The sequence below is a fragment of the Prunus persica genome, chromosome G3 (assembly GCF_000346465.2).
Source record: "Prunus persica cultivar Lovell chromosome G3, Prunus_persica_NCBIv2, whole genome shotgun sequence".
In the NCBI taxonomy this organism is placed as follows: Eukaryota; Viridiplantae; Streptophyta; class Magnoliopsida; order Rosales; family Rosaceae; genus Prunus; species Prunus persica.
The window spans coordinates 14406336-14432403 of NC_034011.1; the positions used below are offsets into that span (position 1 = coordinate 14406336).

General features: G+C 44.3%; 2 protein-coding genes across 7 annotated transcripts; one reads left to right on the forward strand and one right to left on the reverse strand.

Moving 5' to 3' along the window:
- On the reverse strand, positions 2–5613 carry LOC18766105 (FBD-associated F-box protein At4g10400). 6 transcript variants are annotated; one of them, XM_020560357.1, is made up of 7 exons: positions 5255–5613; positions 4876–4931; positions 4610–4762; positions 4334–4491; positions 1188–2063; positions 816–1001; positions 2–585 (listed from the first exon to the last, which is right to left on the reverse strand). In XM_020560357.1, the coding sequence occupies exons 4-7, from the start codon at positions 4439–4441 to the stop codon at positions 271–273; spliced, it is 1485 nt and encodes a 494-aa protein (XP_020415946.1). In that variant the 5' UTR covers positions 4442–4491; positions 4610–4762; positions 4876–4931; positions 5255–5613; the 3' UTR covers positions 2–270. The 6 variants fall into 6 exon arrangements, with proteins under 6 accessions (XP_020415946.1, XP_020415947.1, XP_020415949.1 ...); XM_020560358.1 differs by having other exon boundaries at positions 4872–4931; XM_020560360.1 differs by having other exon boundaries at positions 855–1001; positions 4868–4931.
- LOC109948067 lies at positions 8988–12107 on the forward strand. The gene has a single exon (XM_020559975.1). It carries the CDS (start codon positions 8988–8990, stop codon positions 12105–12107), a length of 3120 nt encoding a protein of 1039 aa, XP_020415564.1.

Here is a 26068-nt window from a genome sequence, read left to right on the forward strand (position 1 = left end):
CTAATTAAAGTCCCGTTTTTCATTCACAACTTTGCAATCTAGAATGAATTACAAAGGCAGCCATAGCCTATACTCTGTTATTTATAGCCTGCAAACTGACTAAAATCTGCCAATTGCAAATCCAATTCCCACTCTTTTAAGGATCTATTTCTTCTTTTGTACAACTACAACATCATATAAAGAAAATATTCGAGGTAACCCATAGAACACAATTGCATCTACGAAAAAGTAAATCTGTCACAGTAGTATTTTAAAAAGAAACCCACAAAATTAAATGATAATTAACTCAGCTCTTGGTGGTAATTGCGTTCCAAGCTGCAAAACATGCTCTCTTGTTGCTTCTAACATATTATCGGTTGCTTTAAACTCCGGCAATATTTCTCGTCGAGTTTCAAGCTCAACAATAAGCTTTTCAAGCACCATGGCACACTCAATCAAGTACATGGCAAAATCAGTATCGATAATAGACCCAAAGCCAAGGAACCCACAAAATTTCACCTCCTTCAGGCAATGATGAGGACATCTATTAATCTTCTGCATATCTCTCCAACTCTGCTTCTTATAATAATTCCATTTCCATCTCATCTGCAAGGGGACACAGGTTATTTAAGCATGCAATTTTCGAGAGCTTAATGAAGAAAAAAAAAACGAAATTAACTAAATAAAACCACTAAATTTTTATAGTCATTTCAACTTTTTGTACCTAATATTTGAATTACCCTACAAAATCCATGAAAAACTTACATATAAGCCCTCCAAAAAAAAATTGTTTACATTTCTACACTTCTTGGAATATAGGTTGAAAACAAGTTCACCTCTGCGATGCATATAAATGAATGAATAGATATACATACCTGCAACGTCAGTCTATGTAGGGAAGGAGACCGCTCTAACAAGGGGGTTAAACTCAGCAGACTTTGCCCACAATTTGCATTACATACCTCCAATGATAAGTCTTTGAGACAAGTTAATTCTGGAAATTCTTGGGGCATATTAATTTGCTGGAAAATGAAACTAATTGTAAGATAATAAAATGAAGAATTATCCTTCAATTGGATGCTTTTAAGAAATTGATTCCAAGTAGAACGGCCCCCCAATTTGAGAGATCTCTAAATTCAAGCTCATCATATGTAGCTATATATGAAAAACATATATAGCTATATGTACTAATGATTTCATATACTTACCAGATCGAAATTCATGCGCAGGCTGAGAGTGTGAAGACAAGAGAAACAACTCGACACTGAAAGAAAAGCTCTGGTTATACTTTCATCATTTTCTGCAAGAGATACCTTGACAAGTGAGGGTGCATGTTTCAACACAATTCCTCTTGTGTACACACTTCGGCTGTCGTAGACAAACTCCACGAGATTAGGGGCAAAAATGTCAACTCTCACTAATTGGCGACAATTGCTTACTTGCAGGAACTTCAACCGGAGGGAGGAACCCACTGCTTTCACAGCATATAGATTTTCAATGCAACAAACACAAAGGTGTTCGAGCACTTCACAATGGGAAAGAAAGTGCCCAACAAGTTCATCATTTACTGCTATGTTCTTCAAAGAGAGGTGCCTAAGGGACTTGAAAGGGCTCTCAAGTAGCTTCTTTAGCAAGGAATTATGACCCCCCTCTATCTCAAGCCTTTGAACTCTCTTTCGGGCCGCAAATTCGATACATTTAGTGGCTGGAACAGAAGTAGAATAATGACGATTCATTCGGAACATGTCTAGGGTTGAACCCTGATGCAACTGCAAGACTTGAGTCACCCATTTTGCCCTAGCTGATATTTCAAACTGGTCAAATCTCTTGTTTTGAACTACATCTTCATCAAAGTTAAGACATGTAACATGTGTCCACAAATTTCTCCATCTCTTAGAGATGGCACTGGTTCTTGACGCTTCCCTGGTATTCAAGCGAGAAAGAATTCCAATTAAAATTTCGTCTGGCAAGGGGCTAATCTGATCCTGCAACAAATAAGTAATGTCCCCCTTGATTGGAATGTTATGTTGTTCTTCTTGTGTTGATGCAGTCCGCCTTGCTATTGACCCTATAACCTGCACAAACTGATTAGGGCACTAACTATTAAGATCACTTTACACCTTTTTAGCGTTCACCCTCAACTCCGGGACTCCCTTGTATGTTCTAATAGAACTGAAATCACTTGTTGAGGCCAAAAAAATCCAGAAACTCAAGGTACTACTTGTTGAGCCAAAAACTTAAGAAATTTAAATTTCAACCACACAATATAAGCAAGAAATAAAACGAAGGAGACCAAGGAATTAATATGGTTCAACAAGAAAGATCTTACCAAGCTAATGCTCAAGGCTTAATGTAGACGAATGAGAAATTGCAAACATCAGACTATAATCTCTCCACACTTTGTCTCACTCACACACTTTAGGAGTGATATTCTATTTCTTTCACTCTCACTTTGATTTGGAATGGAACGTTACTTGGCCCCACTGCATTCAACTAGGCCAGCATCTCTTTATATAAGAGCATCTCCAGGGGAGTCTCCAAATTTTAGCCAAATTCTAGCTAAAATAGCTAGAAAGCTATTATAGCAAACCACTTAAAAGGTGTTTCCTCCAGCAATGTTCTCTATTTTGGCTAATTTGAAATATTTTATTATTATTTTCTCTTTCTCTTTCCTCCTCTTTCTCTTGCAAATCCAATATATTTATTAAAAAAAAGTAGAACCCAACCCCACCAACCTCCCAAATGTCTCTATCTCTCTCTCACTTTTTCTCTCTCCTCCTAGCCAAATTCTCTCTCCTCCTCTCTACATGTAGAGAGCCAAAAGTTGGTTCTCCAAAATAGAGAGCCAAGTAGGGGGTCTGCTGGAGGAGGATTTTCCTTCTTTTTAGCCAAAGTAGCTAGGGATGAGAGGATAGAGAGTCTGTTGGAGATGCTCTAACCATGGCTGGAAGCATGTGGAAACTTTGGAATTGAGAACACCATGCTTGCACAGACTATGTGATAAATATGCCAGCCACCAACTTTTTAAAAACTTCAAAGCTCCAATATGTATGTTCATAGTGCTAGAGCTTTCTATCACAAATTAAGTCTTCATTTTAAGGCTATACCAACTGATCCGTATATACTAGCCACCTTAAGTTATATAGCTTTGGAACTCTAACCCTCATAATTATCATGGGCTGGCCCCAACACTATTGAAATATAGAAAACCAAAAGTTACTAAAATTAGAAATCAATTTTAACACCTTCTCTAAGGCCTTGTTTGGTTCATGGAAAAGATTTGATGCGAAATCATTTGTTATGTCTTTTCCTATGGGATGAAGAATGGAAGATTCATTTTCCATGTTTGGTAAAGTAACCTGGAAATACCACTTTATTTCCTTTCCCATGTTTGGTTTGTGTATGGATGGATTACAAATTTGTTTAGTTTTCCAATTATACCCCTATTAGAAATATGAAAAAATTACAACTCTAAATTGTTAATGAGGACAAATTGTTCATGAAAAAGTGTATTTACTGCTGGCCTTAATTTCCCATTGGGAGGGAAATTGAACCCATTTGACATCAAGTCTCTGCCATTTGAGCTAAGACATGGCTGGCGTCAATACCATATCAAGACAAGGAAGACAATAAAGAAGCAGGAGAGAAGATAACAGATAGGTGATAATCCTATCTGGGAGACCAACTACCTAGATTATGATAAGGGGTATCTCAAACAGGAAATGCAACTTAATTGTTTGGTTGCATAAGCAGACATAAATTCCTAATGCAAAGCTATAAGGAATACCAAACTCAAATTTTTATATCAAAATAATCTGATCTTATGGCTATTTAAAACACTTACTCATTTTGGGCAATTAATCAAAATAGGCGCACCTCACGGATGTTTTACGAAATTAAGTTATGTTACAAAATGAGAAAAAAGATGTAGGACGGGAATTCAATCAACATGTGCATGAAGGGAGGGTACTTTATCTGCATCCTCACGTCAAAGACAGTCTATTCCAGACAACAAAGAAATGGACAGAAGAGTGTCCACTGAAAAGCAATTTTCAACTTCTGAAGGACATAAATATTCATCAGTAAAGCAAGGCTTTATGTGGAAGATTGATGCCTTGATGGCTAAAATATTTGGTAAAAGCAAATGAAAGTATAATGTCAAATTTCCAAAATTCCATCCGTGCAGTAGACGCAAATTTACTGGAAAGTCAAGAACCCGAACAAAATCAGTTTAAGTGAATTGAGAGGATTCTAGGTTTAATTACTTAGTTAAATACCCAGAGAACGATTTGTGCGAACTTTGCAGAAGTAAGATTTAACTCAAATTTTGTGGTAGTCAGGGTTAGCTACCTACCTGTTCATCAGAGTACCTCTCAGAATGTGAAGATACTGAGCCTGAACTGTCACTTTCTCCAGAGCTCTTCTCAGAAGATTTCTTCTTCCACAACCATTTGCTATCCATCTAATGCTCTATTGTCCAACTTCCCAACTGGCACATCACAGAATGTTTATCTGTACACACATTACAATTTTACAGACAGGTCATCAAAAATTACCACAAATCCTCTTCAAAGTTGCAGGACACAAAAGAAGAAAGCTTAAAATTGCTATCCGACGGTTCAAAACTTACTGATTGTTGCTAGAAAATGGAACTCCAACCAATATAGCCAAGCCTTCTAAAAACAGAAAGCAATGTTCTTTCCAGAAAATCGCAAGCATTGAACAGAAAGAACACTTCGCTTATCATTCTCTCAGCTTTGATTCAAATCCACCGCAAACCCATCTAACCCCAACAACAAATATTACGAAATTACAAGAATAAAAATGGATCCCTTCATAGCTCAAGAGCACAGATAAGAGTATATAACACACCCAAACACAGACTTACTCACTCACTCTGAAGATGGAAGGATTTGTAGCTCCAGCATCACATCCAACGCAATCAAATGCTTCTGAATGAAGATGAAGATGAGTAAGAGTAAAGACCCAATTTTCAAATGACAAAAACAAAACTACCCATAAATTGATGAAATGTGGCAGAATATGCACTTTCAAAAGACAAAATTCGTATGAATAAAAAACAGTGCTTGTACCAGAACATAACGAAAAAGAAATGAAAGAAGCCAAAATACCCAAGACAAAAGTTCCCATTTAGCAGCAACCCATCAAAGCGAAAAAGACACACACACAAAATAATATAACACAAAACCTCAGAATTCAGATGCATATAATTTATCTAAAAAAGATTAAAAAGAGCACGACCCAAATCAAATACCTTTTGACTGGAAACCACAACAACCTGCTGCTATGGAGTAGATGGAAGCCAATAATAACAAGACGTAAATGAAAGTTGGTTCAATAGTAGAAAAATTGAGGTGTCCAAGTTCCGTTTTCTCTCAAATATTCTCTGAACAAATAATTACTAGCAGAGGCAAGGGAAGGCTTGACGACAAGTACAAATGAAGATGATCTGGAAATTGCCACAACAAAAAGCTTGACAAAAATCCTAGAGGCTATCACTCGAGAAACCACAAAAGAAGAAGAAATGATTGAAAAAGGAAAAAGGCAAATTCGTGAGAGGATGGACAAGAGATAACAGAAGCTTCAAGAATATTTTAAGGTGGCAGACATGCAGATGCAGTACACCCATTCAGAACTTTTTATCTGTTTACTTAGGAGCAACTCCACCCATAAGGGCTAAGTCTAAGGCAAGGGCAAGCAAGCCTTGCCATTTGTGATTCCACCCATGAAGGCTAAGTCTAGGGCAAGTCTAAGGCAAATACTATTTGTTTATACCAAAATAAACGGCCTATTATCACTGGACACGTGGGGGGAATCGATACTGATCAACGGACCCCTTCGGCATACTTCCTATCGAAGCCATCTATCTTTGCCCTTATTACCATCAGACACGTGCCATGCTCACAATCTATGCCCAGTGTCCCACATCGGAAATATGAGCACAGCGCACACCTCCCAAGGCCTATAAAAGGAGACCCATATCCCCAAAAGGGAGGGATCAGAACTAACGGTACGCTATCGTGTGATCTGTCAGTTAACCTTACTAAATCCGTACTTACTTAAGCATCGGAGAGCCTTCGGCCGGTACCCCACCGGTACCCCAAGGATTTACCGAACTTATCCTTTTGCAGGTACTTACCCTATAGAGTGGACCACCTACCGAGGACAGCGACCTTCCGAAGGGATAATTGAACTAAGTTGACGAAACACGTGTTAAACCACTTTTTCGCATCAACAGTTTGGCGCCGTCTGTGGGAATTCGAAAAATCATCAACCCACGATCCCCTAAGCACATGGGGACCACTTCAAAACAAACGTTCCTAACGGAAGAGGGGGTACCGTTCGGAAGGCAGAGCGGAGCTAGCCCAGCGCTACCTCCGAGCACTCCCTTCGGAAACGCCCCCGCTACCCAAACAACCGCCGAAGCCGAGCTGACAGCCCAAATCGCATCCTTACGGAAGGACATGGCGAGGCTGCAGGAACACAACAACTTTCTTTCGTCCAGAGTGGACGAAACCCAGCAGCTGCTTCACCAGCACCAACCGCAGAACATGCAGACAACTCACTCTTCCGAGAGTTTGCGGAATCCCCGCGGGAAGAACAAACGCGCAAAGGTAGCGAAGGCAACGCCCGCACCTTCCAGAGAATTGGTGGTTCCGGCACCCCGGGATCAGCCGCACATCCCCAAGAAGGTCTACACCGATTGCCGACATCGGATTAACGACCGGGAACGTCACAATGACGATCGGGAGCCAGAGAGAGAGAGGTCACCAATCAGGATTGGCGCTCGGATAAGGGACTCGCGGATGAGAACCCTGGGAGATAGGTCGCCTATTCGGAAGATCAGGGGACTAGGCCCTGCCGAGTCGTCGGAATCCGAGTACGTCCCTTCCAAGACGCCTCCCGACTACCGTTCGGCAACACCTTCGCGGTATGCGGGGGATAATTTACTAAATCTACAAAGGCAATCGGAAGATTACAGTTCCGATGGGATCCCTAGCCGAGACCCCATGGTCCGACTCCTTTTTCAGAAAGTCCAGAAAATGGAAAACGACAACTCCCGCTCCCAGGGGCCCGAGTGGGGAAAGCTTCGACCGGGGCCATTCACCAGGCGCATCCGGGACTCTCGGCAGGATCGGGAAAGGCAGCAGCTTCGGATACCGTTCTATACGGGAACGGAAGACCCCTTAACCCACCTTCACTCATTTCAGTCCGCCATAGGATGCAAGGGCTTGAGCGATGAAGGGCAGTGCCTGCTCTTCCCGTCTTCCCTTACCGGGGCAGCCCTGAACTGGTTCTACCGGTTAGAGCCAGAAACGGTAGATTCCTTCGACGAACTAAAGCAGATTTTCCTCAATCACTTCATGATTCAAACGGACCGCCTTTACTCTGCCGATGACCTGTACACAATTCGGCAAGGAGAGGACGAACCGTTGAGGGAATACGCGGCGCGTTTCAGTCACGAGTACTCTAGGTGTCCGGAGACAGACGACAAGGCAGCCTACGGCGCCTTTAAGAGTGGCCTTCGGTCCTCGCATTTCCGATACCTAGTACACAGCAGCAACTGGCGCACGTATGACGAACTTATGAAACAAGCGGCCATCCACGCAAAAGCCGAATACTTCAACTCAAAGCCCACGGCTTCGGCACCACGGGGAAGCACCGAATCAAGCGCTTATCCGGCAAAGGTCACATCCTACGGCAGTACCGACACATACTCGGCGGGTCAGAAAAGAAAGGACGACCGCGCCGATCGAAAAGAACCCTCGAAGAAAGGGAAGGGGCGGTACGGTCGCAACGACCACCGAGCGCCTCTGCCGAATCGCGATCAAGCCAATGAAGTCTTCACCCTGTTGAACACTACCTACGAGGCCGTCCTAATGAACGAGCAGGGAATAATACCGAAGCCAAACGCCCGAAAACCAAATCGGCAAGACAACCGAGAGACCGGTAAATTCTGCCGATACCACCAGCACAACAGCCATAATACAGAAGACTGTATAAGCCTGAGAAAAATCGTCGAACGCTTGATCCGGGAGGGGAAGCTAGACCAGTATATCGCGCGGCCGCCAGCGGCGACGGTGCCGAACGCAAATCGGCAGATAAACATGATAAGCACTATCAGCGGCGGACCAACCATCGCAGGACTGAGCAATCGTTCGATGAAGCAGTATGTGCGTGCCGCACAGTTTCCCCAGGTATTCGGCATAGAGGTGAATCGCCACCATGAAGCACCGAAGGATCATTGGGAGCCGATCACGTTTTGTAAAGAAGAGGAACAGGGCATCCTCTATCCCCATGACAACCCAATGATCGTCCGAGCAGAAATTGCCGATTACGATGTGGGGAGAGTACTGATCGACACCGGGAGCTCGGTAAACGTGATCTTTGCCGAAGCTTTCCGAGAGATGGGAATACAGGACAGCCAGGTCAACCGGCAGTTGACACCTTTGCTAAGTTTCTCTGGGGACATGGTCCAGCCGGTCGGTAGCGTAACACTCCCAATTACCTTCGGCACCGCGCCGAGGAGAACGACGGTATACGACCAGTTCCTCATCGTTGACTGCCCGACGGCGTACAACGTCATTGTTGGGCGAACGGCACTGACCAGGGTTAAGGCGCATCTTTCTCCACACATGCTGTTGATGAAGTTCCCGACCCCCAATGGCGTAGGGTCTATCAGGGGAAACCAGCTGAGTGCACGGACTTGCTACGCCACGGCGATCAAATCAACCTCTTTCAAAATCCCAGACGAGACCATGTCTATACAGGGGATGCCGAACGGCACGGGACCAGTTGACGACCCAAGAAATGAGTCACCGACTCCTCATACACAACCCGCCGAAGAACTGGAGACGATAACCCTGAACGAAGAACAGCCCGATCATCGGGTTAAAATCGGTACCAGACTAACACCTGCCCTCCGAGCGCAGTTTATAGACTTCTTACGGCACCATTCGGAAGTGTTCGCATAGTCATACGAAGACATGCCCGACATAGACCCTGAAATCATCAGCCATAAACTCAGCATTTCCCCCGCCTTCAAGCCTGTCAGGCAGAAGCGCCGTTCGTACGATGCCGAACGGTACGAAGCCATGTGCACTGAAGTTGACAAACTTCAAACCATCGGCTTCATCAGGGAGGTTACCTACCCGGTATGGCTGGCGAATTCGGTCATGGTCCGGAAGGGTGCAGGCGGCTGGAGAATGTGCCAAGACTACACCGATCTGAACAAGGCCTGCCCAAAGGACAGCTTTCCGTTGCCCCGGATAGACCAGCTCGTGGACGCCACGGCAGGACACGAGCTGCTCAGCTTCATGGACGCCTATTCAGGGTACAACCAGATTTTCATGCACCCCCCCGACAGCGAGCACACCGCCTTCATCACGGACAGAGGGTTGTACTGCTACAACGTCATGCCGTTCGGCTTGAAGAACGCGGGGGCAACATATCAGAGGCTTGTCAACAGAATCTTCGCTGAACACATCGGCAGCATCATGGAGGTTTACGTTGACGACATGTTGGTAAAAAGCAGAACCGCCGAAGAGCACCTGCACAATCTGTCTATCATGTTCGGTATACTGAAGGACTACCGAATGAGGTTAAACCCGATGAAATGCGCCTTCGGTGTATCTTCTGGGAAGTTCCTCGGTTTCATGATTAGTCACAGGGGCATCGAAGCGAACCCCGAAAAAATAAAGGCCATCATCGACATGGAGAGGCCAAAAACAACAAAGGACATTCAAAGCCTTACCGGACAAGTGGCTGCCCTGACTCGCTTCATATCCAAGGCTACCGACAAATGTGTACCGTTCTTTAAAGCCTTGAAATGGGGCAAACGGAATATCATATGGACTGCCGAATGTGATAAAGCGTTTCAAGACTTAAAGGACTACATGGGCAGAGCACCCCTCCTGTCGAAACCACTACCTGGAGAGACTCTCTATCTATACCTTTCGGTGTCTAGCACTGCCGTCAGTTCGGTATTGATCCGGATACCGGAGAGGGCAGAGCTACCGATCTTCTATGTCAGTAAGGCACTCCAGAGCGCCGAACTTCGATATCCCCCGTTAGAACAGCTTGCGCTAGCCCTGGTGGTCTCGGCACGAAGACTTCGGCCATACTTCCAAGCACACGGGATCAAAGTCCTGACTAACCAACCGCTTCGGCAAGTGCTCCAAAGACCTGAAACTTCTGGCCGGTTGATCAAATGGGCGATTGAACTCGGAGAATTCGATATACAGTTTGTGCCAAGACCAGCCGAAAAGGGTCAGGCCGTTGCCGATTTCATCTCCGAGCTCACCCCACCAACGGCACAGGAAATAAGCGAGCTAGATACCAAAACCGGTACACCGATGGAAGTAGACGCCGAACGGCTCGACGTCTCAAATCCCGTATGGACTCTGCACGTCGACGGCTCGGCAAACCAACAAGGATGCGGAGCCGGCCTAGTACTGACAACACCGGAGGGACTCAAGATCGAGTACGCCCTCCGATTCAACTTCCGAACCTCCAACAATGAGGCAGAGTATGAGGCTCTCTTGGCTGGCCTTCGGTTAGCCAGGAGCATGAACGCAAAACAGATCAAGATACACAGCGACTCTCAGCTCATTGTGAACCAGGTAACGGCAGACTTCGCCGCCAGAGACGCCTCCATGAACGCCTACCTTTCGTCTACTCACCTGCTGCTCCAGGGCTTCCGAGCCTACGAGATCAAGCAGATCCCCAGAAGCGAAAACAGTCATGCCAATGCATTGGCACGGCTAGCTTCGGCAATCAATGACAAAGTCGGAAGAAAGGTGCCGGTGGAAATTCTTGCCCGACCGAGCACGGTAGCCTCTGAAATATGTACCATACGGTACAAGGATACATGGATGTCCCCTATCTACTCATACCTGACCAACGGCACCCTTCCTGAGGACAAGGCCCAGGCCCGGAAGCTTAGATACCGATCGGCAAGGTACACCGTCATCAACGACGTCCTTTACAAACGTGGCTACACGACTCCGTATCTCAAGTGCCTTACGGCAGAGCAGGGGGGCTACGTCCTCCGGGAGATCCACAATGGTGTTTGCGGCGACCACTCTGGGTCCCGGTCACTCGCACACAAAACCTTTCGGCAGGGATATTTCTGGCCGACTATGCACCAGGACGCCAGTTCGCTTGTGAAGAAATGCGATAAATGTCAGCGCTTCGGCAACATACAGCATATCCCCGCCGAACCCTTGACACCAATCGTGAGTCCTTGGCCTTTCGCACAGTGGGGACTAGACCTGATCGGTCCGATGCCACAAGGAAAAGGCCAGGTGAAATACGCTGTGGTTGCCGTCGACTACTTCACCAAATGGGTGGAGGCCGAACCTCTTGCAACCATAACAGCAGCGAGAGTAGAAGACTTCGTCTGGACTCACATTTGTTGCCGTTTCGGTATCCCGTATGCAATCATCACCGACAACGGCAGACAGTTCGATTCGGAACTCTTCAGGCACTTTTGCACCCGCCTGAAGATCAACTTGTTTTTCGCATCACCGGCCCATCCCCAGTCAAACGGTCAGGTAGAAGTGATAAACAAAATCATCAAGAAACTGCTAAAACGGCAGCTGAACAAAGCCAAAGGAGCCTGGCCAGAAAAGCTTCCCGAAGCGCTCTGGGCCATCCGGACCTCTTACCGAACGTCCACGGGAGAGACCCCATTCTCCTTGGCTTTCGGTTCGGAAGCCGTTGTGCCGGTAGAAATTGGCAAACCTTCCTACCGAACGGAAACCTTCGCTCTGAAGCCAAACGAAGAAGCACTCTCTCTGAGCCTCGACCTTCTGGAGGAGCACCGAGCGCATGCCAACCTTCGGAATGAAGCCTACAAGCAACGTGTCTCTCGGTATTACAACTCTAGAGTCAGGCACCGTTCGTTCCGAATCGGTGATTGGGTCATGAGGAAGGTGTCCCTAGCAACTAGGGATGCTGCGGAAGGAACCCTCGGACCTTCCTGGGAAGGACCTTACGAGATCATCGGTATCCTTCGATCGGGAACCTACCGCCTAAGAGACTCCAACGGCAAGACCCTCGGTCATCCTTGGAACGTGGAACATCTCAAGTACTATTTCAAGTAACCTAGCCTACAGCAGGACTAAGTTGTAACCTAGCCTACGGTAGGACAAAATTGTAAATGCCTTTCGGCAGAGATATATAGAAAGCCTTCGGCACTATTACTTCGGAAATTCTTGTTACGATCTCTACTAACCTACGGCTACCAATACAGGGAAGTTAACGTTCTACGGCATCTTTATTAGCCTACGGCAATAAAATATTTTCGATAGTATTACCCTACAGATCCCATCGGAACTTAACAATTTCAGATCAAATCCTATACGGCAATAGGTACGATCGGCAACATAAAAACAGTTTCAGATCAAATCGAAAAGACAAAAATAGACAAATATGTGCATTTAATTTAAAGATGCCCTCGGCATCAAGGTGTTCGGCAAGTACAAAATTAAAGAAAAATCTAACTATTACAAATCGGAGACGGTCTTCAAGCTTCGTCACCAGCAGCAGCCTCGGCGGACCCAGAGCCTTCGGCGGCGTCCTCCCCCTCATAGTCTTCGATCATTTCTTCGGTAATACCTTCTGGTAGAGGAGGAGGGTCGGCAATGAAGTTGAGGTTCAGTTTCTGCCCAGGGTTGTACCGCTTGAATCGGTACAACAGGTCCGCCATCTCCGAGCCCACTTCCTTATCCAGAAGGATAGAGAACTCGGAAGACGAACGGTACCCCTGGATAGCCGACTGAACCGCAGCCTCAATCTCTGCGGCCTTGGCCCGTTCCGATTCCTCCAGGGCCGTCTACGCCGCTGCTCTAGCCCGCTCGGCCTCCTCCAAAGCCGCCTGCACCGCGTCTTTGGAGGCCTCGGCATCCTTCGTTGCCTCGAGCGCAGCCTCCAGGAGCCCCTTCATCTCTTCCACCTGCCGTACGGCGGAATCCTTCTGCTTGACAAGGAGGGCGTGCTCCTGGAGTGCCTTGCCAGCATCGGCAACCTTGGACCTGCCATCCTCGTACGCCTTCTTGGCGCGCTCGGCAGCATTGATGGCCCGCTTGACGCAAAGCCACATGTCCATGGACGCCTGCGCACAACATAAGTGGTCAGAAACCTACCCCACGACAAAATAAAGAAAATCAAGAGGGAAGAGAAAGATCTTACCGCAGCCTGAAGACGGAAGGCGCGTCCAGCCTCCTCCCGAAGAAACTTCTTCGGCAGTTCGTCAACCTCCGGCAGCTCCATCTGAGAGCCGAGGATCATGTGGTTGACGAACTGGACTGTCTTCGCCGGGCAGGCGATGGAGACAGCCTCGGTAGGACCGTCCTCGTCCTCCACCGCGAGGACGGCCCTGGGCACCTCCGGTTGGCGAGAGCGCTTGGAGACCGGCTCGGCCTCCAAATCGACCGTCTCCGGTCGCTTGCCGGCAGCCTTGGAGGTGGCAGCATCGGCGTCCCTGTGCCTCGGCGCAGCGGCCTCACTGGCAGTCAGCCTCGGAACGGCTTCGGCATTAAGCTGCCGAAGGCGGTCCGCCAGAGTCTGATCCTCCGGATCCGGCACCGATTGCCGAACGGTAGCCGCCTCGGACTGCTTTCTTTTCTTTTTGCCCTCCAGGCCCATCATCAGGCGCCTCCTGGAGGACTCGTTCATTTTCCTGGCCTCGGCAGCTTTCCTGGCATCCGTCACTGGTCAAAAAGGTCACTTGGTCAATTCGGCAAGCGATGACAAAATACCAAAAAAAAAAGAGAAGGGAAGAAGTCTACATACTCTCGGCAGGGTGGACGAGGCCGGCTCTGATGAGGTTGTCGGTGAAGAGGAAGCGCGGATAAACTCGCTCGGCAGCGGGTACTCGCAACGTCACTCTGTCGAGCTGCCGGATCTCGCTCGGCTTGGGGCTCAGCTGCTTGAGTTTGCCTGTCAAACGAAGAGATTAGTAAAATACAAGAAGAAAAAGGAGCCACCCTACTGATCGGTAGTTGAAAAACCTACCGGCAAGCTGGAAAGTTGTGGGGACTCGGAGGCTAGGGGGTGATCCCGATGGCGACTCCCAATCGCCGGAGAGCAACACCCGCCGATTCCTCCATGACTTCTGGGAAGTCGGCACCGAGCTAACAAAGTGCCCTCGCTCGGCAGCCTTCAGGCAGTTCGCCTGGACCCAGCCGCCGTGATCGGCGCTTTTAGACTTGGTGACGCTATACAGATACGAGAACTGCTCGTAGGAAGGCTCCCCCTCCTCGGCCATCCCGAATGCCGCGATCACCCCCATCAGGGCCACCCAGAAGTTGGGGTTGTATTGGCCCGGAGCGTACCCAATCTGTGCAAGTATCCTCTGCACGGCAGGTTGCAGAGGCAGCTGAACCCCTTGCACGAGGACGTCGGTGAAGAAAGTCACCTCGCCGTTCGCCGGGTCACTAAGGGACTCAACCGGGCTCGGAATCCTCATCCTTACCGAATCAGGGATGAGGTATTCGGCCCTGATCTTCTCCAGCTCCCGTTCGGTGATCTTGTTGGGCTCCAAGTAATCGACCCCGAGCAGGGGCCTCTGAGGCACACCCACCGGTACCCTAGGCGGCCCACGGTGGACGATGGTTACCCTCGGCCTGGAAGGACCGGCAGTGTCCTCGCTTCGACCAGAGGTGGAAGCCTCTGGCTGGTTCTCGGACGGCACAACCCGAGTACCGTCCCTGCACACCGCGACCAGGGGTAGCGGGTGCCCCGTCATGAGCCCCTTATCGATGCCATGGGTGGGAACGGAGTCCGCCTCCTCACCGAATAGCTCGGCATCGGAGTCTTCTCCGCCCTCGGCGCCGAGGCTCACGGCCTCGCTGGACGTATCCCAGCCGGAGGATAACTCCCCGTCGAAAGCGTTGGGCTCATCGCCGAACGGTGACTCACTATCGGACATCTACAAAACAAAGAAAAAGGGAAAACTAAGGTTCGAGTCGCACTATCCTACAGATACCTACTTCTCTACCTATGGCCACTAGACTACCGAAGGAAGATCCTACTTAACGATCGGCTAGCCTATGCCACGGACAGAAGTATAATAAAAAATTAGGGGGGATACCGAACGGTAACTTACCTTGAGTGCTGTGAAAGTTGCTGGATTGCCGTCCGCACACTTCGAAAATCGCCTAACTTGCCGATCGCACGCTTCGAAAATCGCCTATTCGAGAGCTCTCGCACAAACTCACAATTGCAAAGTGAATATTTCATCCGGAGCAACCTCCATTTATAGAGGGAGAACTGTAACGGCACGCCTCGGAAGACTAAACGACTCATTAATGCACCAACAGGCGCATTATTGCTGGCCACGCGTCACCGGGCGAATGGCGCCTCTACCTGCGCGCCAGGCACGGAAGGCGAAGCGCCTCTCTGCCCACTTGCCTCTCGACATCAGCGACCCCTCATGTCCCAGGTCAATCCTCCAAACGAGCATACCGAACGGCAGGATAACCACCGGGCTGCCGTAGAGAATCAAATTCCCTTCCGAAGGGTCTCCGGAAGAGAACCTGGGGGACTACTGTTTATACCAAAATAAATGGCCTATTATCACTGGACACGTGGGGGGAATCGATACTGATCAACGGACCCCTTCGGCATCCTTCCTACCGAAGCCATCTATCTTTGCCCTTATTACCATCAGACACGTGCCATGCTCACAATCCATGCCCAGTGTCCCACATCGGAAATATGAGCACAGCGCACACCTCCCAAGGCCTATAAAAGGAGACCCATATCCCCAAAAGGGAGGGATCAGAACTAACGGTACGCTATCGTGTGATCTGTCAGTTAACCTTACTAAATCCGTACTTACTTAAGCATCGGAGAGCCTTCGACCGGTACCCCACCGGTACCCCAAGGATTTACCGAACTTATCCTTTTACAGGTACTTACCCTCCAGAGTGGACCACCTACCGAGGACAGCGACCTTCCGAAGGGATAATTGAACTAAGTTGACGAAACACGTGTTAAACCACTTTTTCGCATCAACACTATTCATTGTACTTTATTTCCTATTTTTTTTATACTTTAAACCATTAATTTTGATAATCTTTTGTAATTAAATTTTCGGATAATATTTTTGGTTGTCACGTGTCCATTATTTTTCAGAAAAAATTTTCATATGAGAATCTCGATTGCCACATGTCTTATTTCAAATAAAATTTTCGGATATTCATTAAAAAAATTATAATCTCAGATTTCAGATAACATTTTCACCCTCTAAAATTGTGCCACGTGTCCCATGTCAGATAAGATTTTCAGATATTTAAAAAAAATTATAATCTCATATTTCAGATAAGATTTTCACCCTCTAAAATTGTGCCACGTGTCATCTCTGTCAGATAAGATTTTCAGATATTTTTTTTAAAATTATAATCTCAGATTTCAGATAAGATTTTCATCCTCTAAAATTGCGCCATGTGTCATCTCTATCTTCTGAATCCCTCTATAAAACTACACCATCAACTCATACCTCTCACACCATCTCTTATCTATTCCTTCATTTCTCAGATTTTACAAAACACATTCTACTCTCAATGTCAAACTTGAGGAGGGTGTTAGAGAGGCAACAGAAAGAAAGGGAAGAAATCCGACGTAGACGTGCTGAAGAAGATTGGGACACCGATGAAGAAGAGGAACAAATGCTTGCAGCAGCGGTGTGTATGCTTAATCAATCAATGCAACATCGTCGTCTTCGTGCCCCAAATGTGGACAGACGTAGAGAGTCTCGGGGTAAGAATCTCTTGGAGGATTACTTTATCCCAAATTCATTATATCCTACTCATAAGTTTCGAGAGAGATATAGAATGCAGCCACATTTGTTTCAAAAAATCATGCATGATATTTGTAATTACGACACATACTTCATTCAAAAGCATGATGTTGTTGGAGTTTTGGGTCTTATCCCGGAGCAAACACTTACAGCTGCTTTGCGGATGCTTGCTTATGGGGCATCTGCAGAGCAAGTGGATGAGATTGCAAGGATGGGAAAATCAACTATCCTAGAGTGCTTAGTGAGATTCTGTGATGCAGTGGAAAATTTATACACGAGGGAGTACCTTCGCAAACCCACGCCGAGGAACCTGCAAAGGCTGCTACAAAAAGCAGAGGCTCGAGGTTTCCCAAGCATGATTGGAAGCATTGAATGCATGCACTGACAGTGGAAGAATTGTCATACTGCTTGGCAAGGAGAGTACGGGAATCGAAAGGGCCAAAAAAGTATAATTTTGGAGGCCGTAGCTTCATTCGACTGTTGGGTTTGGCATGCCTTCTTCGGGGTTGCTGGATCTCAGAATGACCTCAATGTCCTTGGTCAATCCCCGGTGTTCGACGAGGTATTGCGAGGTCATCCCCCCAGGTCACGTACCAAATCAACAATACCGTATACTCTGGTGCGTACTACCTTACCGACGGAATTTATCCTAGGTGGACGACATTCGTGAAAATAATTCCGAATCCCCAATCCGAGAAGGAAAGAAGCTTTGCTTCCTTTCAAGAAGGTTACAGGAAAGACGTGGAAAGGTGTTTCGGTATCTTGCAAGCTCGTTGGGCAATTATCAGGGGTGCTGCTCCGATGCTAGACGAGGAGGTGTTGCGGAGTATTATGATGACTTGCATCATCCTCCACAACATGATTGTGGAGGATGAGTATGACTACGATGCTCCAGAGGTGTTTGAACCCGATCCCATGAACACGGCGTTGACAAGAATATATGAAAGGCCGATGGGACCAAATGGACTACCAATGAAGCCCGAACCGTTAGTTCGGGATGGTCAATTCAACAACCCCATGATTGATCGTTATGAAGAAATGCAATCTTCATATGTTCACGAGAGACGTCAAGTTGACTTGATTGAGCACTTGTGGGAGATGAAAGGCAATCACAATGGATGAAGTCAAGATTAGTGCTTTGTTTGGAATTATGCTTTATTTTTAATTATGCTTTATTTTGTGTGTGGTGTTTTTTGGAATTATGCTTTTATTTATTATTAGTATGCTTTTATGTATGGGTTGTTTTGTGTGTTGTTTGCAATAAATTATGGTTTGGTTTTAATTAATCTTTGTTTTGATGCTCAAATATTTTTAATAAATAGTCATATTATTTAATGCTTTTTTTATTTAATGAAAAGGAAACAATACAACAAATTAAAGGCTAATACAACAATACAACAATACAACATATGGCAAAGATGTTTCAATACAACCTAATGGTTTTCATCATTTAACTAATCCGTATTGCTAGGTCCGTCGTCATGGAAAAGTTTTCTTCTCATCACATCCCTTCGTCTATGCTTCCAATAGGCCTTTGTTTCAGGAGACATATGGCTCGTATCCATGGCCATAATTTTCATCTCTCTATCATCTATGTCTTTTTCTTGTACATGATGTTGTTGAATTGCAAATGATTCCTCTCGTGCCTTGTCTACTTCATCTCTTTTCAAGTCTCTCTCAATTCTTAGTGAGGTGTTCTTAGTTATTTGCTCCAATAATTGTACACATTCATTGCTCGAAGTGCCCCCTCTCTTGGCCTTTGCCGCCTTTCTCCCAATAGGTCTCGGCAGATGTGGGAGTGGTGACTCCGTTTCCATTGGGGAATCCAATGGCGAATCGGTTGATGGTGAATTGTGGAGCGGCGTCTCATTCAACACAACCGGCGGACCGGTGGGAATAATTTTGAATCTCGAACAATCCTTCACAACTTCCCAACATTGAAAATGCACGAAACTTTTTTTGCCTTGCCCCATGGCACCGAACCACATTTGTGCTTGTATGATCTATTAAAAATAAATAATTGGAAGTGCAAGAAAAAAAAAATTATTATGCAAGAAAATATAAACTATTTTGAAATGCAAGAATAAAATTGATTATGCAAGAAAATATAGACAAATTGAAAATGCAAGAAGAAAAAAAAAAGATTATGCAAGAAAAAGAAATAGAATATGCACACAAAAAAAAGTTACATTAAATTGATGAAAATGGCAATTATAAATATTTTACCTCATCGGATAGATTTTGACCGCTTCGAATGTTCTCCCTTGCTTTTGTCAAGGCATTTCTCCATTTTCCTAACTCTTTATTCAAAAGTTTCCATCTACTAGACAAAGCCATTTCGGTCCGAATGGAACCCGATCTTTGACAAAATTCTCCATGAATTTTGCTCCACATATGATGGAACTTCATCTCATTGCCCGTGATAGGGTCATGACTAACGTTCACCCAAGACTGACACAACGCAATATCTTCTTGAGTTGACCACGAGCCTCCGATTTCGACAGAAGATGCCATTTGTTTTTTTTATACAAATGGAAAGTAGTAGAAAAATGTGAGTGGAGAGTAAAAAATATTGGAAGGAGAAGAGTTTGTATGGAGAATTGGTGTGGGAAGTGAAAAATGTGAGTGGAGAGTAAAAAAATATTGGAAGGAGAAGAGTTTGTATGGAGAATTGGTGTGGGAAGTGAATAATGTGAGTGGAGAGTAAAAAATATTGGATGGAGAAGAAATTGTATGAAGATTTAGTGTGGAAAGTAAATAAAATTGTTAGGTATTTATAGGAAAAAAATACAGAATTTTTTGGTATTTTTTAAAAAAAATTTCAGAATTTTTTCGATTTTTTTTGGAATTTTTTTAGCCAAAAAAACGAGGACCGTCAGATTTCTGGAAAAAAATCCATCGGAGAAGCCCGCTTGCGACACGTGTCAAATGCCCGTTGGAGTCTGTCAGCGATGACATCAGCACTGACGTCACGGTGACGTCAGGGCACGGAAGTCAAATTTTTTTACCGTTGGCACGTGTAATTCACGTGCCAACGGTAAAAAAATTTTGAATTACCGTGCGCTGACGTCATCGCCCTCGAGTTGAAGCCCAGGCGAGACTTGCTCTTGGGCCTGCCCGGGTTGGTGGGACCCACTAATTGCCCGGGCTCAATCTTGCGCGCTGGAGGGCCTTGGGCTTGGGAGGGCAGCCTTTTGCCCGGTTTCATGTCCAGCGGTGGAGTTGCTCTAACATGTTTCTATGTTTTCAACAAAACTGTCCAAAAAAAAAAAAAAAAAAAAGATTAACGACATTTCAGTGCTTGGGAGCTGTTTGTTATAGATGCTTGACTTGGATTGGCTTGAACTAAATTTAGTCCTATGTTTATTTCATTTCATCCTAGTCATAAATAGGAATATCAGGCCTACCAAAAACATCTCCTCAGAGCACGTCCAACAGCTAAGGCTGGACTCGGGTTGGGGAGGGGGTTTGGGAGAAAAGTGGGTTTCCAGCAACAAAAGGCAGCCCAGGCAAGAGGTAGGGGCCATGAGACTGGGCTGGCCCAAGGTGGAGTTTGGCCCGAGCAAAAGTCCGAGGGCGGTGACGTCATGGTTGACTCCAGGGCTGGCGTCAGCCCTTCAGCTTTCAAATTTTTTTTAACGTTGGCGCTACAGTAGCCTTTTGCCGGTTTAGGGCAATGAGATTAAATTTTCTCATATGTGGAAAAAAATTCATCAAGCATTTTGTGAAAGGGCAATTGGTTCGACACGTACAGAAATGGCATTATCTAGTCGGTGGAAAATTCTTAATAAAGAGTTGGTGAAATGGAGAAATGCCTTGGCAAAAGCGATGGACAACCATAGAAGGGGAGAAAACCTTAGCAGTGAGGTAAATTATTTGTCATTTTCGTTCTATTAATTTCTGTGTCATATTAATTTTTATTTAAATGTTTCTTGCAATTTATATATTTTGTTAATATTTCTCTAGTTTTTTTAATACATGTTGTATTTTTTTAAAATTTATTGCATTTGCATTAGTTTTTTTTTTTTACATGTTGCATTGCCAATATTTTTTAAAGTTTCTTGCATTTCCATTTAATTTTTTTTTTATAGATTATGCAAGCACAAATGTGGTTTGGTGCTACTGGGCAAGGGAAAAAAAGTTTCAACCATACCCATTGTTGGGAGGTGGTGAAGACTTGTAAGAGATTCCAAATTATTCCAACGGGTCCGACGGTAGTCTTGAACGAGACTCCACTCCATGAGATGCCGGCATCGGATTCACCTATGGATTCCCCGATGAGTCAAGACTCACCCATTGAAAAGAAGTCAAGGCCTATTGGGAGGAAGGCGGCGAAGGCGAAGAGAGGGAGTAATTCTAGCAAGAATGCATCTAAATTTTTGTAGGAACTTTCAAAGCACCAAGCCATGAGAATTGAAATGGACTTGAAACAACAAGAGCACGATATGGCTATTCAACTAGAATATGCAAAAGAAACGGAGTATGTACACGAACAAAACATTGAAAAAAAAGATCGGGAAACCATGGCCATGGATACAAGCCATATGTCCCCTTAAACAAAACAATTTTGGAAGCTAAAACGAAGGGATGTTATGAGACAAAGACTTTTTCGTGACGATGGACCTAGCAACACGGATTGGTTAAATGATGAAAACCATTAAAATAGTTTGCTTGTCTTTCATGTCTTAGTTTACTTGCCTTCGATTTCATTGTATTTTTTGTTTTGTTTAATTCATGTATTTTATTTTATTAGTTGTATTGCTTTTCTTTAGTGAATAAAGAAAATATTCAACAAAATTCCGTTTTATTCAAAACATTCCATACATAAAAACCAAACCACAACCAAAGCATAAAAAATAAACAAACCACAACCAAAGCATAAAAAATAAACAAAACCACAACCAAAGCATAAAAAATAAACAACCCACAACCAAAGCATAAAAAATAAACAACCCACAACTAAAAATAATAAAGCATAAAAAAACCAAAGCATAACTAAAAATACAACATAAACATAATTTATTAAAAAATACATCTTCACTTCACTTCATTCACCTTCATTGCCTTTCACCGCCAATAAATGCTCCATCAAGTCAACTTGACGGCGTTCATGAATATACGACGATTGCATCTCCGTGTAGCGATCAATCATACAGGGCATGAAACTACCGTCTCTAACCAACGGTTCATGCTGCACTGGTTCTCCATTTGGCCCCACTGGTTTTTCATAAATTCGTGTTAGGGCCGTGTCCATGGGATTTGGTTCATACACTTCATCAGCATCGTAATCATATTCATCTTCCACAATCATGTTATGGAGGATGATACAACTCATCATTATACTCCTAAGCACCTCCTCGTCAAATAGACGCGCCGCGCTCCTGATAATAGCCCACCAGGCTTGAAGGATACCAAAGCACCTCTCAACATCTTTTATGTACCCCTATTGATAGCGAGCAAAAAATTTTTGCTTATGGGATCGGGGACGTGGAATTGTTTTCACAAATGTTGTCCCCCATGAGTAGATGTCATCAGCTAGATAATATCCGTTCTGGTAGACGGTACTAGTGATTTCATATGTGATATTTGGGGCTTCACCTCTCAAAACATCATTGAACACCGGGGATTAACCTAGGACATTCAAATCGTTTTGAGATCCGGCAACTCCGAAGAAGGCGTGCCAAACCCATGTATCAAAACCAACAACTGCTTCCAGGATGATACTTTTCTGCCCTTTTCTATTTCCGTAATCCCCTTGCCAAGCAGTTTGACAATTTTTTCACTGCCAGTGCATGCAGTTAATGCTACCAATCATGCCAGGAAATCCTCGATACTCATCTTTGTGGAGAAGCCGTTGCAGGTCCCTAGGCGTAGGTCTGCGTAGGTAGTCTCTGGTGTACAGAGTTTCCACTGCATCACAAAATCGCACCAAGCGGACTTCCCCATCCGGGCAATCTCATCCACCTGATCAGCAGATGACCCATACGCCAACATTCGTATCATAGCTGTGAACTTTTGCTCTGGAAGAAGTCCCAAATTTCCAGCACAATTTTTCTTTTGAACAAAATATTCATCATAATTGCAAATATCATGCATGACTTTATTGAACAAATGGGGTTGCATTCTATATCTCCCTCGAAAATAAACATCAGAGTACAGAGATTGTGGGATAAAATAATCTTCCATAAGATTCTTACCCCGAGAATGTCTATGTCTGTCCACATTCGGGCCACGGCCTTCTCATGAACCACGGCCACTCTGGTTTTCTTCCTCCAGCAAAATAACTGCTATGCCAAGTTACTCATCTAGTTCTCTCTGCGCCCTTCTTCTTGCAGCTCGTCTACACATTCTTTCTCTAGTTTCTCACTCTTGCCTCTCCAAAACCTCTTGCATGTCTGCCATTGAGAATGGAGAATGAAATCTAAAATATGAGAAATGGAAATGTATAGAAGAACTGGTGTGGGACATATGAGCTGAACCTCTGGTTTTATAGAAAAATTTAGACAAATAGATATGACACTCGGTGCAATCTTAGAGGGTGAAAATCTTATCTGAAATTTGAAATTTATCTGAAATTTGAATTTCGAAATGTATCTGAAATTTGACATTTTGAATTTATCTGAAATTTGAATTTTTAAATGTATCTAAAATTTGAAATTTATCTGAAATTTGAAACCGAAAATCTTATCCGATATGAATAGTATTGACACGTAGGAACCCAAAAATCTTATCCGAAAATATTATCCAAATTAATTGTTTAAGTAAACAAAGTTGTGAAAAAAATAAAAAAATGAATAGTATTTGTCATGACAAGCCTAAACTGCTGGAAACACACTTTTCTGAGGGGGGCTAGGGCAGCCACTATTCACATGAATAGTAGTTGCCCTATGGCTCCCCTTGCCATGGCAAGGGGCTAACTGGTGGAAATGCTTAGGAGGAGACCTGTCAATAAATTGGATTTTGATCCAAATCTGGTGTAACTAATAGGAGATAAATTAGACTTCCTAATCCGATAATCTGATTACAATCCGAATTTGATAATCTGATTATAAATGGATCCGGAGATGAATTATAATTGATCTGATCCGATAATAATCTGATCCAACTTAATAAGAAGTAAAATTTTAATTTTTCTATGCTTTATATTAATATTTTATATGTGTAAAATATTAATGTAAAGCATAGAAATGAGGCATGGCAAGAGCACGAGCCCGTTTAAATGAGGCCCGACCCAGCACAGCACAGCACAAACCCAGCCCGTTTAAATGAAGCACGGCACGGCACGACAAGTCCACAATATATTGTGCATGGCCACTTGCTAACATTTGGAATTTACCTCTACATGACCACATTGCCTTGGCTTAATTTGCCTCCACCTTCTTAAAATATTCTTAGGCAGATATGCTTGTTCAATTTGCACATTTTATCCGTTTTTCCATGTTATCTCCTTATCAACTTACATCTAATATACTCTAGCATTTTCAGAATTGGTTTATCCCTACATTCCAATATGGTACCCTTGAAAGACTCGCACAGATTATTCAACAACATGTCACACTTCAAATGAGTATTGAAATGTGATTTTGACTAATGCCTTGGAGGTTTATAAGGTGTGGTGAGCCATTCATATGCATCGTTAGAAACTTATTTAAGTTCTTCCATGGCCCTTGTAAAGTGGGGGACAATGGTTGCATATGAAGCTTCCCAAAACTTGTCTCTCAAGCTTTTTGCTTTGAACATTGTCATATAGCTGGTAACAAAGTGTCTTGCATAGAACATGTGGTCACAATTAGTGACCACTTTCTCAAAAGCAGGTAGTAAACCTTTCTATTTGTCGGATATAAAGATGAAGCCAAACTGATTAACAATCTCACAATCCTTAACCAATAACTCCAAAAATCAAATCCAATAATCCTTGCACTCTGATTCCATGGCTGCATATGCAATCCCCCAATTTTCATTGTTGGCGTCTATATCAACTGAAGTTAACAGTTCCCCTACATAAACAATCTTCAAGAAGCACCCATTTGAACCTATCATGGGGTTGCATCCAGCTTTAAACCTTCCTTAGCTGTTTCTACACAAACATATAATCTTTCAAACAGTGGTAGGCCCAACTGCTCTTGGAAATACACTTAATCATAAATGTGGTTCATGGATTAGTCTTCCTTAATTCCTCACAATAATCTCAAATTCTTGAATATTGTTCCTTGAAAGTGCCCTCAATCTACTTTAGTGCCTTATCTTTTGCCCTATAAACTTGTCGTTTTGACACCCTTGTATTATAATCCTTCTCAACAGTCTCCTTGAATGACATACCGGCCATTCAGGATTGGTCTTCAATGTCTCAACATATTTCTTGCTATCCAAGTTCACTTGACAATAGGGTTCTCCCATAGATGAGTACATTTGTGGTTACCTACATATGTCTTCACTTGCAATGTGTTCTCATGTTGCATTTTCGAAGAATGTATCATCCACTCACAGTCCGAGTCACTACAAATAGCCTTGAGATTCAAAGACTCACTCTTCATAAACACAACATCCTTATTCTGCAAGATTGAGTGTTCTCTGATAAATGCCCTAAACACCTTACAATTAATAAACAACATGCCAATCTCAAATTTCGAATCTGCCATGTCTGTTGCTGGATTGAACTATGGCCAATTCTTATCACCTTCATTGTCAAAATCATACTTGCCATATCAAAATCTTCATAATCCAATTCAACATTTGTAGGCCAATCAGGAGCAGTCTCATTCCACATCCTTTAACCCCCTGCCCATTCAACATGCTCATCCACCCATTCTTTAAAAAACACATCATCATCATCGCCACTAAAGTTGGAATCCACAAAATATAAGTCCTCAATTTTAGCATAATCAACATCTAAATGTTCAAAGTCTGCAGCATTTGCATATCTCCTTCCACTTCTCAATTTCATGGAATTTCCTTTGGACTTCTTGATTCCCTCAACAGTTCCTTCCACAACTTCTGCGTCAAAAAGTCCCTCAAATAGGTTGACTTTCTGTTGAACAGTACATGTCCTCCTCAAACCTTTGCACCTTCTTTTTCCAAAAGCAACCTTGACCCTATGTGACTTGCCATCTGAGCCCTTACCTTTGCCTTATTTAGAACAACCTTCACTAGCCTTTTCTTTGCCCTTGTCAGAACACCCTCATTATTCACAGTGGTATTAACATTAACCTTTCTTTTGCCTTTCTCATAAGCTTGATCAGTCAACCCTTCTTTAGTTCAACA

What these genes read in the sequence shown, in the direction of transcription:
- LOC18766105 (XM_020560357.1), bottom strand. Translation starts at nt 4,441, where the DNA reads ATGGATAGCAAATGGTTGTGGAAGAAGAAATCTTCTGAGAAGAGCTCT. An exon ending in AGAGGTACTCTGATGAACAG is followed by an intron (nt 2,064 to 4,333) that starts GTAGGTAGCTAA and finishes TGCCCTAATCAG; the next exon opens with TTTGTGCAGGTTATAGGGTC. An exon ending in TGCGCATGAATTTCGATCTG is followed by an intron (nt 1,002 to 1,187) that starts GTAAGTATATGA and finishes TTCATTTTCCAG; the next exon opens with CAAATTAATATGCCCCAAGA.
- LOC109948067 (XM_020559975.1), top strand. Translation starts at nt 8,988, where the DNA reads ATGCCCGACATAGACCCTGAAATCATCAGCCATAAACTCAGCATTTCC.